Genomic DNA, 17,364 nt, shown 5'->3' on the forward strand with positions numbered 1-17,364 from the left:
CTAAGCACTGAATTTTGGAATTTAAGAAATTTGTTTAAAAGTTTAAACAACAAATGGAAAATATGGCATCTGAGAGATTGCAAAAGAAAAAATCAGAATCTCTCTGTAATTCTGTAGTCATTCTACAGTGGTTCTTTTTCAGAAATGCTTCATTTCAGTGTGAGGTCTCTCACCTGCACACCATTCTGCCCTCTTCATGCTAGGCCAAGCTGTGTTATGGCTGGGCTATCTGCCTCAGGCTGTCTCTCATATTATAACTTCTCACATCCCACTTTACATTGCAATGTAGAGGGCAATGAAAGCAAATAACCATTGGTATTTTATAACTCATCACAAAATATTACATATTTTATGCCATTCAGTTCTGAGGAAGTTATTAGTTATTCTGATTTTACAGATCAATGTAGTAATGTTAAGAGAGTTGGTAGGGTTTGGTAAAAACAGATGATCAACAGTGAATGATGACCTTCTGAAGAATGAAAACTTGCCCAAAGCCACACATGTAAAACAAGGGCTCTCCTCTCTGCCTCCAATGCCCTGTCCACCAAACCAAGCTGTCTTCAGGGTACCTGTCTGCATCTGCATCTGGCTGTCAAGTATTCATAGTAGTCAATCCCCCAGAACAGAAAAAAATTGGGAACAAATTTTGCTCTCAATATGTGTCACATCTGTGTCCAGTGAATATTAGATATAACTTTCAAGTTGAAATTCATTTTGCAAAGACAGACAGAGCTCAGTAGCAGGATCTTCCTCCCCTCTCCAACCTGTACCATGCAGACCAGCTTATGCTCTGAGGTTAATCTCATATATTATCTTGGACAGGTTATACTGTCCAGTTATTCAATAAAATACCAGTATAAATTCTGCTGTGAATGTACTTTTTACCTTAATGAAAATGTAATTAACATTTAAATCAGCAAACATGGAATAAAGCCAATTTCTCTCCATAATATAGGTGAATGTCATATTATCACTTGAAAGGCTTAAAAAAAAAAAAAGACTGAACCCTCCAAGAGAGAAATTCTGCCTGAAGACTTGAGACTGCCATATGAACTCTTCTTTGAATCTCTTGATTGCAGAACTGGCCTCAAAATTTCAAACAGCTCCTATGACCACATAAATATAGATATATACGTGTATGTAGGTACATAAATATGTATATGTTCTTATATATGCATATATTTATGCATATATACATTCTTTTAGTTCATATATATACACCTATATGCACATATACATATACATATATCATACACATATACATCACATTAGTTCTCTTTTATTAATCCTGACTAATACACCTAGCATAAGTCTTCTAGCAAACAACCAGTGTTTTTACACAAAGCTGAGTATGGGGTTGCTTGGTCCTGCTCTCATCATTAACTTTTCTATCTCCTCTCTCCCTAGACAAAATTTCCTTAGGGAAATGAATGTAACATCCTTCATAAATAACTATATCACTCATCTGAGCACAGCTGCTTCTACTCTGTCTCTTCTAACATCCCATGTACTTGAACCACAAGCAAGAGAAGTTTTGGGTCTGCTAGTATCTATCAATCCAATTTAAGGTCTGGGTTTTTCTCCTTCTGAAAGTCATAGGTTATGTGAAAGTGTGTCTTTCTACTACTAAGAATAAATTTTTTGCCAGTCCTGGGGCTTGAACTCAGTGCCTAAGAACTCTCCTTGAGCTTTCTCAAAGCTAGCACTCTTGGGCACCACTTGAGCCACAGCACTATTTCTGGCTTTTTCTGTGTATGTGGTACCAAGGAATTGAACCTAGGGCTTCCTGCATGCTAAGTAAGCATTCTACCACTAGGCCAATTCCCAGGTCCCTTAAGAACAGATTTTTTTAAGGACCAAATCCTACTCTGTAGGAAATTCTTTACTAGCTTGTAGTAACTTACTTTGTGTCAGTCACTTCCTCTATTTAAATACTGGATTTCCTTTGACCCCTTTTCCAGAGATGTGAAGGCATGATTGTGTTTCTTCCTTGACAATTCCAAATGAACAAACTGTTGAACCCTATAGAAGCTGCCAAAATAAGATGAATGTTGTTCTTGTTGTTGAGTTTTACATGAGTTTTTCCCCCTTTGCCCTTTTCATATTTTGATCACACTTCTTTTTTTTATATTTTTATTGTAATTAATAATAAGGTTACATGATATTTGCCAGATAGGAGGTGCATTAATTCACATACATTGATACCCTTTCACATGTCTTAGTACCCATTACCCTCCCCCACCTCACCCCCCCCCGTCTTGGTTTTCCCCCCTTCCCTATCAAATTTAAAATAACCAAATACAAATAAATTCAATATTTTGATCACACTTCTATACCAATATTAAAGGTGATAAATTTCAAAGAATGGATTATATTTCCTAATAAAATCTAACAATACAATCTAATGATGATCATTTTAACTTGTTTGTCCAGTTATTGCATGTGATTTTTTAAAAACGTATTTAAAAGCTGAAAATTTTAGAATCTTGTCTTTCAACCACACAGAAATACAAATCTGTCAGAGTAGAATCTCCACCTTAAAACTTGTCAATTTTCTATATGCATTGTTGAATAAAACCACAGTTCTTAGAGGACTGTATAAAAACCAATGGTTATTCACTCTGAAAGGCAGTTTGGAGGTTCCCCAAAAAACTGAAAATAGATCTTCCCTATAACCCAGCCATATCACTCCTGGGCATCTACCTTGATCCTCATAACCCAAGATATGATAAGGACAGTTGCTCAGCCATTTTATCTCTGCACTATTCACAATAGCCAAGCAATGGAACCAACCCAGATGCCCTACTGCAGATGAAAGGACACAGAATATGTGATATATATATATATATATATATATATACACAATGGAATTCTACATAGCCAACAGACAAGATAAAATAATGGCATTCACTAGGAAGTGGATGAAACTAGAGCAAATAATGTTGAGTGAGAAGTTAAGACCCTCTTTGATATGTGGCTATTAGATCCAAACAGTACAAGAGCGATGACTCAATACTCGGGTACTCAAGGTCATTGACATGATCTTGAAGATATAAATATAACTACACAGACATAAAAATCTATGATGGGATATATACTGTATAGACATAATGTTATATTATATATATTGATATGTATCTATGACATACAAACTCTCAGCTTAATTTTTTAACTATGTTTTTAAATTTATGTGCCAGTGATTGCATATAGAGATCCCATTCTTGAATACTTATTTGTTAAGCTTAACATTTGAAATACAATGTAAAAAAAATCCATGTTAATAAAATCATTTTTAAAAAACAATGGTTATAATAGTCATAGGAGTGGAGGTAAAATTAATGACTGAACAGGATGGGGAGCATTCTGGTACAAGGAAGGCAGTGCACTGAACATCCATTAATATTATGCCAGAATTAGTATATCAGGGCACCAGACATTCCAAATATTCTAAAAAGCCTAGATATCGGGCCAGGAGTTTGGCCTAGTGGTAGAGTACTTGGGTAGCATGCATAAAGACCCGGTTCAATTCCTAATTACCACATACATAGGAAAAGCCACAAATGGTACTATGGCTCAAGTGGTAGAACTCCAGCCTTGAGAAAGCCCAAGGAGAGCATTCAGGCCCTGAGTTCAAGCCCCAGGACTGGCAAAAAACAAAACAATTTTTAAAAAGCCTAGATATCTAGATATAAACAGAATCAAATTTTAAACGTTGACACTTTATTTTTACAAAAGAAAAAGAATAAGCCAAAGCAAACTCATCAAATCCCCAGGTTCAATCTTTTGACCCCCTAATAACAATTACTGGACTCTGGCTTTGGTTCACCTATAGGGGTTTAGGTTCTCATTCAGCTCCCTAAGCATAGCTATGCTCTAACCAAATTCCATTGAGAGTAGCTGTATGAATGTACCACAATGATTTCCTCCAGAGTGCTTCTAGACATGTGTTCTCTAGTCACATGTTCAAAAATGCCTCCTTGCTCTTTTGTGTCTGTGGACACAAAGAAAGCATCTCTCCCCAACTCCAACACCTGGGTCAAACTCACTACACAATTAATGCTTTGTATCCCTCTATCCCATAATATTCTCATGTTATGTCTATATTTCCCTCATGTCTCCTAAAAGAACATAAGCTTCCCAAGAGCAGGGGCAGTATCTTATTGATTTATGTATTCTCATCTCTAGATTTAGCAAATAATGTACCAACTCCTTCATCACTACTATCATCATCACCATCATCATCAACGCATATAGTTCCTTATTATGTTTCCAAGCACTTCACAAATATACACTTAAACCTTCACAACAATCTAATATAATCATCTTCATTTTGTAGATGAAGAAAGAAGCACAGAGTGTAACAAGAATCTACACCAAATAGGCTAAAGTCAGAGACCATGATTCTACATCATGCTTCTCAACCATATTTCCTTCCACATGGAACCGTATAATTATTTGGAAATAAAATTAAATCTAAAGGTCATTCCTTAGCAATTGACCAGTCTATTTCTTAGGTATCTTTTAGTTGCTAATCAAGTAGAAAGAGCTCAGAGATAGGTTTGCCAAGGACTATAGTTCTCAAAGGCTCCAAACCCTCTGAGCCTTCCTAAATTCATCTGCCTTGATTCAACTTTGGCTGACCCAGTGATAACCCCAGTAGGAAGTTTCTTTGGGTGCAAACAGCAATTTAAGCAAATATGCCCTTTCATTTTTTTTCTAGTGCTCTTTGTAATTGTAGTGAAATCCAAGTTGGACTTTATGTGAGAAATCAAACAACAAGGGGGACTTTTTGTTATGCACAAAAATGCAAGGGATTTTTTTAAATTCCCATTCAAGCAGTTATTACTTGTCTGCCTGGCTAAGGAATGGAATATCTGAAAAGAAACTAAATGCTAGACTGCTCTCTGCTCCTTCTCCCAGATGGAGGGTCACAGGCATGTTTGAAGTTTCGGGTCAAGGACTGTCACTCAGAAACCAGTGTGTCTGCTTTTCCTTTGCACTCAAAGTAAGCTGACTACTGATATTGTTTCTGTTCTTATCTGATTACCAGTATCCAACTAAAGTAGCTAAATATTTAGAAGAGGTGAAGACCCGATAATACATAAGAGGATCTGATATACGCTGTTGACATTTAAATAACTTAGCCAAGGCCAACAGGGAAATCATTTAATGCTATTAATCAGTAATCTAGAAGCACTGGGTCTGTGTACCTATCTTTCTCTGGGCTGACAAAGGTGAATTAATTGATCTCTGAAAAAAATCTGATAAAAGAATATTCTAAATGTACACAGTAAAATACAATGTTTTCCACTAATTACAGCTTACCCTTTGAAGGGCTTAAATTTTACATTTGAGAAATGCTTCCAAATGAACTATGTATGTGTGGTTAAAATTCAACTTTCCTTTAATTTACATTTGAAATATAGAACGCTCACTCCTTGATTTAACTTTTTTTATAGCCTTGGTTTTTAAATAAGATTTCATCCCCTATTCATGTTTTGGTTTTTAAAAAATATATCTGGCCTTCTCTCCCTGACTTATGAGAAGTACTGCCATCTGCAGGCTATTTGCATATAACCCACATGAAGAGTTTGGGATCCTTCATGAAAGAATTATGAAAATAAGTTTTACAACCAACTGGACTAGATTACAATAGAGAACATTAACATCTGTTAATTATGCGCTCTTCACCCTTTTCTCTTCCTTTCTTCTCTTTCATGCAAGAAACCAATATTACTCAAACCACTAGACAATATTGAACAGATTTGGGGAAAAGAAACAATCTTTTGCTGCCCCCTACTGGTCATATTCTTAAGCATTTTTCTGTTTTTATTAACAAATACTTTTATTTTTAATTCACACATAGATGTACATATTTATAAGGCAGAGTGTAGTATTTAAATATATGAATATAATGTGCAATGAGCATATCAAAGTAATGCCATAATAATCACCTTAGGCAACTATTTTTTTCTCTGTTGGAAAATTATTTAATTAATTAAGTATTCCATTGATAATCATCAATGAGGGTTTCCTTGGTGTGCTATAAACACTCGAAAGTTGTTTTTCTTAACTAATTCCCTCACACTTATTTTATTAGCATGTACTATGTGTAAAGTTGAATTTCATTGCAATGCAGTATTTCCATACACACATATAATGTACTTCAATCAAATCTACTCCATTACTCTTTCTTCACCCTTCCCTATTTCTGTACCTAGTTTGTTAAAATAAAAAAAAAATCAATGTGCCTATTTACTTATCCACTTAGTAATTTACTTGGTTATTCATTCAGAGAATGAGCTATAAGTAAATTATGAACTTATGAACAAAAATCTGTTTGAGTGGGGCCAGGAGTTTGGCCTAGTGATAGAGTCCTTGCCTAATATGCACAAAGCCCTGGGTTCAATTCCTTGGTACCACATATATAGAAAAAGCCAGAAGTGGTGTTGTGGCTCAAGTGGTAGAGTGCTTGCTTTGAGAATGCCTGAGGACAGTGCTCAGGCCAAGTTCAAGACTCAGGACTGGCAAAAAAAAAAAATCTATTTGAGTCTTAAGGAAGTCCATGTTCAGTCTTTTAAGGAACCTCCATACTGCCTTCCAGTCTACATTCCCACCAGCAGTGTAGTGTTCCCTCTTGACCACATCCCTACCAGCAACTGTTATTGTTAGTTTTCTTGATAATGGACATTCTAACTGAAGTGGAATATCAGTGTGGTTTTGATTTGCATTTCTTTTATGGCCAAACACATTGAACATCTCTTCATGTGTCTATTGGCCATTCTTACTTCTTCTGAGAATATGTATATATATATATATATACATATATATACAGTGAAATTCTATGCTTCCATCAGAAAGAATAGTATAGCCCCATTTGTAAGGAAATTGAAAGAATTTTTAAAAATCATATTAAGTAATCCAGACCCAGAGAAACATAGGTTATATAATTTCTCTCATCTGTAGTAGTTAGAATGTACACACAAATGTATTAAGTAAACCAAGTGGGTGATAAAGGCCAAAAAATTACACTTGAACACCATAAATTAAACAAGACTCTAAACATTCACACAGTGAGACCAAAGGAGGCTATTCTCAGATGACAAAGGCTCAATAATTATGGACAAGTGATCATATAAAATGATGCTTATTGAAATGAACTCTAAGAAATGGAAACAAGAGGATTTTAAGAATTTTACTTTTGTGGTTTTTTTTTTTCTGTTTTCCCCTTCGTCCCTGTTTTTGATTTCTGTAACTTCTGTTTTATATGTAAGTTTATTTGATTCGGGGCGGGTAAGGGGAAGCACAAAGAGTGGGATAAAGGGGGTACTAATTCAGTAGTGATACTCACTGGACACTATTTTGAAAATGAACCATGTAACTTTGGGGAATGATACCTGGAGGAGAATTTAAAAAAACAGAGAAAATGAAAAGCTGACATTGCTCAAAAAGAAATATTTTCATTATCTGACTTATTTAACTATGACCCTTCTGTACAATAAAAATAAAAACAAATAAAAATTTTAAATCTATTTAAGATTATTGGAGTGCAAAATGTTAACCAATGAAATAAGGAAAGTAAAAATTATTTGAAGTGTTCCTAAAGTCCATCAATATAACAATATAATGACACTAAATCTGTGGTGGCTGGCTTTAATAGTAACTTGAGAAAGAAAAGAAGCATAGATAGAAAAAAGGACATAGGACACGAGGAAAGTAGGGAGCAGAAAGGGACAAGGAAGAGGGAGAGGTAGGAAGGGTAAGGGGGACACGGGAAGGGAAGAAAATGTCCAATAAACATTATATAATCCTGGAATGAAAGCACAGGACCACTTGATGCTTTCTGTTTTTTAAAAAATACTATATGCATGAAACTGTTAGACAAAGAGCTAGACAATGTCAGGGGGAATATATTCTTTTAGGAAAAATATCTCTGGCCAATATTTTAACTTAATTGTGGCAAGTACTATCAGATGTCTAGAATAAAACCTTACAATCAGGTGCAAGATTTGGACTGTGGCCTATGAAGTTATGAAGCTCTCAGGTTTCCCTTCTATGTCAGTATCTTCTACTCCATTTCACAGTTGGGTTAGAATTTTCTCCAAGAACTGTTAATACTGCATGACTACTTCTAAGTCCAGCCACTTAAAAGTTCTTTCCCTGAGAAAGCTCAAAGACAGTGCTCATGCCCTGAGTTCAAGCCCCACAACTGGCAAAAAAAAAAAAAAGACTTTTCCCTTCTGTTTTACTCCTCTCTTTTATTGATTTGTTAAAGTGTACTTATTGATTTACATATATTGATTTGAGTATTCCAAGGATATATCTCATTTGACTTGATCATTTCAATTCCCTTATGAATTTGCTAGTATAGAAAATGAACACATGAACAGACAAGACAAAAAAGATGATTACTTCAATAGATGCAGAAAAAAATGTCTTGCCAAACACAACCTTTCATGATTAAAAAAAACTTCAACAAATTAGGTATGAAAGGCATGATCCATAGTACAACAGATCATATTTAACAAACCCAAGGTTAACATCAAACTTGTCAATGAAAAGTTGAAAGCTTTCTTCTATAATGTTGGGAAGAAAAGGGGATGTCCACTCTTAAAAGAGGACATATGAATGGCCAATAGATATACAAACACAAAAGAATCTCTAATTACCAGAGAAATGTAAGTTAAAAGCACAGTGAGATATCATTTCATATCTATTATAAAAACTATTATCAAAGAAAATAAGTACAGGGTGCCAGAGACTCATGTCTGTAATCCTAGCTAATCAGGAAGCTAAGAGATGAGGATCATAGTTTGAAGCCAGCCAAAGCAGGAACATCTATAAGACTCTTATTTCCTGTTAACCACCGAAAAACTGGAAGCCGTACTGTGGCTCAAAGTGGTGGAGTGCTAGCCTTGGGCAGATAAGGTTTAAGGGCAGCACGCAGGCCCTGAGTTCAAGCCCCATGACAAGGGAAGGAAAAGAAAGGAAAGGCCTATTGGTGGGAAATAAAGAGAACTAGAAAAGCTTGCACACTGTGACTGAAGTTGCAATGCACAAACATGGAAAACAGTATAAAGGTTCCTCAAGGAACATATACTAAATACTAAGGAATCCAACAATACCAATCTGAGGCATACATTCAAAGAATGAAATTAGCATGTTAAAAAGACCTCTGTATCCTCATGTCCATGGCAACACTATTCAGCATAGCCATGGTATGGAAGCAGCCTAAGTTCAGTCCATCAGCAGATAAATAAATAAAGGAAATGCATAACTAATATGCCATGTAATACTATTGAAACTTGGAAAAAGAAGGAATTTTAGCTTTTGTGACAGCATGAGTGAACCTGGAAGACAGTTATGGTAAATTAAATAAGGCATGCACAGAAAGATAAACACTTCATGATCTCACTTATAGGTGAAATTAAAAATAGCAAACTCAAGGAAATAGAGAATAAAATGACGGCTATCAGAGGCTGTGACTGAAGGATGGGTATGACTGACATAGATCAAAGAGTACAAGTTTTCCTTTCTCCTTGCTGTTTCTAGATCAGGAGTTCCTGAGGGCTGATCATGCATGGGTCTAATATCTTTCTTCCTAGAACACTTACTTTTAAGCACATCACATTCTGGGAAGAATGACATAGCAAGAGTTCAGACTTTGTTAACATAGAGCTGAATCCCAGTAAGTTTGAAAGCCTTTTTTCCCAGTGGTAGGACTTGAATTCAAGACGCAGGCATATTATCCCTGAGCTTTTTGTTACCCAAGACTACTGGTCTCTCAATTTTCCAGTGTTTAATTGGACCTAAGAGTCTCATGGACTTTCCTACCCAGCCTGGCTTCCAAGTAGATCCTCAGATTTCAGTCTCCTGAGTAGCTAGGATTATAGGCATGAGCCACTGGCACCTGGCTTGAGAAGAGGTCTTAAAGGTTCTTATCCTCAAGTTCTTCATATGATAAGAATGCCAGTCACATCTACCCTTGTGATTTCTCAAAAAGCATCCTATTCTAATTTTTATAAGCTTGGTTTAATGATGGATCCCTATAAAATCCATAGGCTTCTGGGCAAGGTAAATATTTACCCTGTTTTTGGAAATGTATGCTTTATTTTTATCACTATTTTTATTTTAGACATATTAGAGTTTAAACTAGGACCTTGCATTTGCCAGGAAGGTGCTCTATCACTTGATCCATTTCCCTTTTTCTTTCAATAGTTTTCAAACAAATGCATGCCTGGGCCAATTTGGATCATGGTCATCCTATTTATAATGTCCTTATAATTAAGATTACAACATGCCCCCACCACATCCAACTTTTATTGGGTTAGATGGGATCTCATGAACATTTTTCCTGGGCTAACTTCAATATTCAATCTCTCCATTTCTAATCTCTGCCTCCAAAGTAGGTAGAATACAGGAATGAGTGACCAAACCCTGCCTGGAAGTATATACTTTGACAGGAGTTGTAAGTCTGATGTTAATGGAAGCAAGAGAGGGGAAGTCTGAAGGCTGTAAATAAAAGGAAGTTTTTGAAACAGTAAATACATTGAAAAGATGAGAGGAGAATGATTCAACTTCTCTTAGTCTCCTTAGCTATAAAATGGGTACTATAATAGCATTTACATCAAGTTATGAGAGTTAAATGAAGAATATATGACTTTCATATGACTCCACTTGCTCAGGAAAGAAGAACAAGACTTGGAGTTTGATAAAATTAAACAGCTTCTGCACAGAAAAAGAAGCATTTTCTGGAATCAAAAGATCTGGCTTACGGAATGGGAGAAAAATCTTTGCCAGATATTCTTAGATAAAGAATATATGAGGAGTTCAAACTATTAAACACAAAAAGATCACACAATCTAATTAATCTAATTGATCTGATTAGGCAAGAGAATTGAACGCACAGTTCTCAAATCAAAAACTTCAAATGGCACCAAATACATGAAGAATGTTCAACTTTAGCCTTAAATGATATTGCTAATCAATATAGCACTGGGGATCTGCCTCACTACAGTCAGAAAGGAAACAAACAGGAGCTAAGCACAGGATCAAAGTTCAAAGCCAATCAAGACAGAAAAGTCTGTGAGACTTCTATCTCTAATTGACCACCACAAAAATCTGGAAGTAGAGTTGTGGCTCTAGTGATAGAGCTAGAGTCCCATCTTGAGTACAAAAGCTAAGTTCAAGCCCCAGTACTGGATTGTACGCATGTACGCATGCACATGCACACACACACACACACACACACAGAAAGAAAAGGAACTGGGAATGTGGCTCACCTAGCAAGAGAGGCTCTGAGTTCAAACCCTACTACCATCAAAAGAAAGAAGGAAAGAGAGGGAGAGAAAACATTGTAAGAAAGCTTAAGTTATACATAGGTTACACAGGCAGCTACTAGGCGAATGGAAGACAGTGACACTTTGAATAAAATTGTATGTTACTGTGTGTTGCTGCTATAGAAAGAGAAGTCATATCTACTTCCACTGTCTTTAGCCTTTCCCAGAGGAATTGACAGCATTTCTGTAACCTAGAGGCCACCCTTAAAAATCACTGCTACCCAGTGTGTGGCTTGGAAGAGCTTATTCCATCCACCAACAAAAGCTATACTGAATTATTCCAGCATGGAAGGGGGGGGGCGTTTGGGAGTGGGTTGGGGGAAGGAGGGAGTCGCTCATGTTAAATAATGGGGACATGGATTGCAATCTAAATGCAACCCTGGGGTGGGAAGTGTTAAAGATGGCAGAGCCAGAGTAGGAGTCTGGCAGAGTCTTTCATCTTAAAAGATTCTCCTCAAACTGAAGATGAGCAAACCACAGGCTACATCAGGACGATTAATTCAATGGTACTTTACTTCGGGTTTTTGTTTTTGCCTGTCCTGAGTCTTGAACTCTAGACCTGGGCACTGTCCCTGAGCTCCTTTTGCTCAAGGCTAGCACTTTACCACTGGAACAGTACTGCCACTTGCAGCTTTTTCTGTGATTTGAAAGGAGATGAGTCTCACCAAGTTTCTCGTGCCAGGTAGGCTTCGAACCCCGATCCTAAGAGCCCAGCCTCCTGAGAGGTCTAGGATGACACGCGTGAGCCACCGGTTGCCGGCTTCCGTGGATTTTTCTTCCGTCATCCGGGTGTCTTGCCCCCCCCCCCCCAAACTAAGTTGTCTCAGAAATGCAGAGAAAACAACCCAAGCACAGGAAGGTTTCAGCTGCAGGAACAGAAAACCCCGCCCTTCCCGGTTAGGCCCCGCCCCTCGTCAACGCTCCGCCCCTCCGTCAAGCCCCGCCTCGCGTGCTAGTGAGTGGCGGGAAGGAATCTCAGCAGCCCGCCAGCTCCCGCCATCAGCGTTCGCCTCCCGCGAGAACTTCAGGCCCCGCAGCGGGGCCTGATCTTTGGCAGCCACCGGGGCACCTAAGATCGGGCCGACAGGAGCGTGCGCCGCTCCTCTTCGCGGGGACCTCGATGGAGGTCCGATGAGCTCACTAACGAAAGAGTCAGGATCCAGAGAAGCGGCCCCATCATAGCGGTCCTCCGCGGCCCGGCCGCCCTCACCAGCCCGTTATACCGAGGAACTGAAAGAAAGAAGCCCGGACCACCGGAAAGGTCTGCGAGAGGGCGGGCCGCGGGAAGCGGGATTTGAGGAGGGGGTGACGGGAGAGGAGCCCACACGAGCAGCCAATCGTGCTGTCCGCGGGAGGAAGAGGCGGAGTCAGGGCCGGCTCCGGACTCCACGCCGCGCGCTCTCCCCGCCGCCTCCTCCTCCTCCTCCGCGATCCGGCCCGGCTCTGCGCCCGGCAGCCGCCGCCCCGCAGCCGCCGCCCCGCAGCAGACCATGGCCTCGGGCGCCGCCGCCGCTGCGCCCGTGAAGGTGAGACCCCAGCCCGTCCCCCGGGGACCCCCGCCCGGGCGCCCCGCACTTCCCCTCGGGGGCGCTAACCTGCGTCCGCACCGCCACGCTTCTTGTCCCCAGAGATGCTCCGGGCTGAAGCTGCGGGTGCCCGGGCTGGCCTGACTGTGACTGCCTTTGCGGGACTTGAACTTCCGCCCCCTTGAGCTCCCCAGACTGTCCGCGGCCCACGAGGGAAGAAATGCGCCCTTGCTCTTTTGCAAGCTTCCGGCTTCTTCTTCCCACCCAACTTCGATTTCTCTTTCTCCCTGGCTGAGATTTACCTCAGCAGTGCAAATGCTGTAGGAGTTCTGATACTTTATGTCCGTGGGTCCATCTGTCTGTCTCAGTACCGGGCCTTGAACTCGCGGCCTAGGCGCATTTTCGCTCAAGGCTGGCGTTCTACCATCTGAGCCGCAGCCCCACTTCTGGCTTTTGGTGGATAATTAGGAATGAGAATCTCTCAGGTTTGTTTGCCCGCGTTGGTTTTGAACCGGGATCCTCAGATCTCAGCCTCCTGATTAGCTAAAATTACAGACCTGATCCACCTGTATGTGACTTTCTGAGACTTATTTTTTTTAATACCCTGTTTGGTGGCCTCTCGCTTGATACTGCTTTGTCTGCAAACCTTGGAAGCTCTAGCTCAATTTTCTTGGGCCTTGGGTCCTCAGAGATTTGGATATAAAGGATCATTGTGTGTTGGGAATCTATAGCCAGAGGGAGGGCTTGAGTTCCCAGAGATGCAGGGAGCTTCCCTAGAGCTTTTAAAACAGACTAGAGTTTCAGAACACAGGGAAAATTGATAATAAAACCAGACTGTTTTTCTTGGCTAAGAACACAGCACTTTTAGAAATTTCAGGACCATGGGTCATTAGGTCCCTGTCTTCCCAGGCATCCTTGATTCCTTGCACTTTGTGTCCAGTATTTGTGGGAACAGGTAAATCTGCAGTCAGTGTGCATCAGCTTAGATTAGCAGGAGCCATTAAGTCAGACTTAGATATGAAGCTTCTTTTGCCATTTTGAAAAGGAATTTGTATTTGCAGAAGGGTTTTCCCATGTCCATCCAGGGAAAAGAGGCAGTAGTGGTTTTCACGACCTCTTGCAAAGTTTGTGAGTTTCCCTAGGCTATTAGGAGGGTTGAGGATTCGTGCAGAGGGTTAAGATTATATTATTAAATGTTAGTGCTTATAAGTAGAGAAGCTGAAATTGAGAATTCAGCTTTTCGCCAATAAGCAAATTATTACGTGTATTGTTAGGACACAGCTATCTACCTTTCCCTTATACAGATGCATGTGGGGCGCTGTCAGAAGCAAGAGGGGGGTGGTTTTAAGGCAGTCTCACTTGAATAAGGTTAGTATTCTCCCTGATGCACAGTTCCTCTGTAAAATTCAAATAGTGCAGAATGAGCAGTGCAATTGAGGCCCTGATGTAAATATTGAATGATGGATATTTTGGGCCTTGGCAGGCTTCTGTATATAAAATTAAGAGGTACAAATGGTGCTAGCAGTGCCTGCTGATTGTTCTCTTTGAGGATAGAACCAGTGACAACTTTGTTTTTGAGAACCTGTGGTTTTTTTTAGTATCTTCCAGTAACACATTTCACCAAACTGCTATGGAAATATATATAGGAAATACGAAGTTTCAGTGTCTAGAGCAAAATAGGCTAATAAAAGCCATCTACTATCCCCATGTCATACAGTAATGCAAGGGGAATAATCATTGAAGATCATTTGACCCTTTTTGCAGATGTAAAGCTGAGGTCTTTATTGGTCAAATGAGATGTCCAGTATTCTGAAGCAAAGGCGTGGATAAAGCCAGAATTGAATCTGGAGTGTGGCATTCCACCAATATGAGAGTTATTTCTGAAACCTGTTGTGGTTCCTATGTCCTGTTTTATTTTGTGAGTAAAGAGGTATTCATCCAAAGCAGGCTACCTCCCCAAACCTACTAGACACTTCATTTGTGGACATAATCATATTTTATGCCTTGTGTTCCATTTCTGCACCAGCAGATGGCATACCACCTGACTCATCACCCCATTTCATCTAGCCATTTAGTGTGCTTGGAAATGAAAGGGTGGTGATGTTGTAGCTCAGCTCAGGATGGTAAGGGGATGAAAGATGTGGAGCTCTAAGAAACCCACATTCGTATCCCAACACCATAGCTTCCTGTCTGCAAATTACCCAAGAGCCTTAGCTTTCATGAATAGCGGTAGTGCCCTTTTTAAAGGGGGCTCCAGAGAGCTGCTCTGTTTTCTACCATGTAAGGTGGCATTACCTATGAATCAAAGAACAATCCCTCTCCAGATACAAAATTTATTTTGATCTTGAATTTTCTGGCTTGCAGATGTGACAAATTTCTGTTGCTTAAGTCTGTGGCATTTTGTTACAGCAACTTAAACAGATTAATGACAAGCTGATGATAGGGAACCTGACTTCTGTCAAGACAGCATCAAGATCTGAGGAAGAAGTAAGCTTCATGTCCTAGAAGTAAATAGGAATCTCAATGCTTTGGAAGCTATTTAAGCTTCTAAAGAGAGGTGACATCTGATTTACATTTGTAAGTGATTGCTTGGCTGCAGTGTATAGAATAGGCTATGAGAGAAGAGGTAGATTTGGCCAGAAGCCCTGGTTCTGGGGCCCAAATCTCAGCTGGTAGCTGCAGGTGGTGAACATCTGCAATGGGTAGAGTGGGGAATGGCAAGGAAAGAGAAGGGATGATTTCTAATCTGACGTGTGGAATCAAAAGATGGTAGCATTGATGAATTAAGAAACTGAAAGGCTGGTAAATGAGGAGTTCCTTCCTCTAACACACTGCTGGTTATGGTTGTGAGTGCTGAGGGACCTTGGTATTATAGATCTAGAAGCAGGCACAGATTGAGGGAGGGTGGGAAGTGACTCCCATAAAAGTAATGACATCTGCATACATGACTGGGCAGAAGGACAAGAAGGTCTGCAGCATCCAAGAGGCCACTCTGGAGGGCTCTTTCTGTGGACTAAACTCTCCCCTCAGCTGCCCATTTTTCACTCTCTGAAATAAGTCACATTTTTTGTTACAACGAAGAGATTCAGTCTTACTGTTCATGGGTAGTGGACTGCTAACACTGTGTTGTTAAGGGAAATAGCAGGTCATGGCGGGTTGTTGGTGGACATGAGACTTCGTTTTCTTTCTGGGGAAAGCAAAGGCCAGGGTGACATTGTCCAAGAAGAATTGTTGTCCAAGATGACTTGTGGATTTGCAAACCCTCTGTTCTGTGTCTTAATGATAGCGATGAGGTTATATTTGAGTGAAAAATTCTAAAAAGCTTTCTTTGAGGCTGTCTTAGCTAACAGAGGACTTCAGCCTGAAAGTGGTTATCTGAAATTGGAGGCAATACTCAGGTACCATTTAAAAATCAAATGACCAGTGCCTTGATTCCCTCCTCCCCATCCCCCAGGTTACAAAGGCATTTTGGGCAGGACAGTTCTTCTGCAGGACTGTACCGAGCATTGCAACACTTAGAGCACTTCCTTAGTCCCTCCCCTGAAAAACACCAGCAACACTCCAAGTCACTGTACAGCCAGAAATGATGCATATGTCATACTTACACACACATCTCCTACACTCCTATAGAGCCTCTTCTCACTTAGTTGAGGATGCCCCCTGGGGCTTCATCCTCAAGAGCCTGCCTGCCAAGAAGTAGGAGCAGCAGGCTTGTATACTGAGCAGCAGAGAATAGAGAGGAAATTCGGGGTTGTTTTTGTACCTGAGAAAATTAATTTGGATTTTGTATGTGTGTACATGCACATTTGTGCCAATATTGGGACTTGAATTCAAGATCTCATGTTTTTGATTGGCTTTTTCAAGACTTGGTGCTCCACTATCTGAACCACACCTCCACTTTCTTAATTTGGATTTTATGTGTTTTGCCAGGAGTGGTAGATATAGAGAAGCAGCAACTAATATAATTCCATATTGTATAAAGTCTCATGATAGATCTATGGGTTAAATAGAAATCCTACTGAGAGTAGCAAGGAGGATAAGACAGCAGATAGAGATTTGTCTGCAGTGCACTCTGGATGCTATTCTCTTTGTGTGTGTGTGTGTGTTTGTCTTCTGGTTCTGAGGCTTGAACTCAGGGCCTGGGCACTGTCTCTGAACTTCCTTTACCACTTGAGCCATAGCTCCACTTCTAGATTTTTCTCAGTAGATTTTTAGAGATGAGAGGCTCATGGATGTTCCTGCCCAGGCTTTGAATCGTAATCTTAGATCTTTGTCTGTTGAGTAACTTGGATTACATATGTGAGCCACCTAACAGTGATGATAATTGTAGTACCCTGACCTGTGTCTCTAAGTCATGCATAGTGGTTTGCAATGTGTACCGTTCCTGGGCCTCACCTAGCAATTTGTTAGCATGTGAACGTCCAATCTCCAACCCAGTCCAGCTGAACCAGAAATTCAGGAGGTGGGGCCCAGCAATCTTGTCTTTAACAAGCCTCAGG

At 39.9% G+C, this 17,364-nt stretch overlaps 1 protein-coding gene across 4 annotated transcripts in view; it reads left to right on the plus strand.

The window, feature by feature from the left end:
• Positions 1–12,282: 12,282 nt before the first annotated feature.
• The window catches only part of Mtap (methylthioadenosine phosphorylase), a 37,198-nt gene continuing 32,116 nt past the window's right edge, over positions 12,283–17,364 (plus strand). For all 4 annotated transcript variants that reach the window (XM_090330057.1, XM_090330060.1, XM_090330059.1 and 1 more), the window contains exon 1: positions 12,283–12,865. In XM_090330057.1, coding sequence (XP_090186183.1) covers positions 12,830–12,865 — 36 coding nt within the window. In that variant the 5' untranslated portion in view covers positions 12,283–12,829. The remainder of the gene's footprint in view (positions 12,866–17,364) is intronic.

The sequence above is a fragment of the Megascapheus bottae genome, chromosome 3 (genome assembly GCF_031878675.1).
Source record: "Megascapheus bottae isolate mThoBot1 chromosome 3, mThoBot2.hap1, whole genome shotgun sequence".
Lineage (NCBI taxonomy): Eukaryota > Metazoa > Chordata > Mammalia > Rodentia > Geomyidae > Megascapheus > Megascapheus bottae.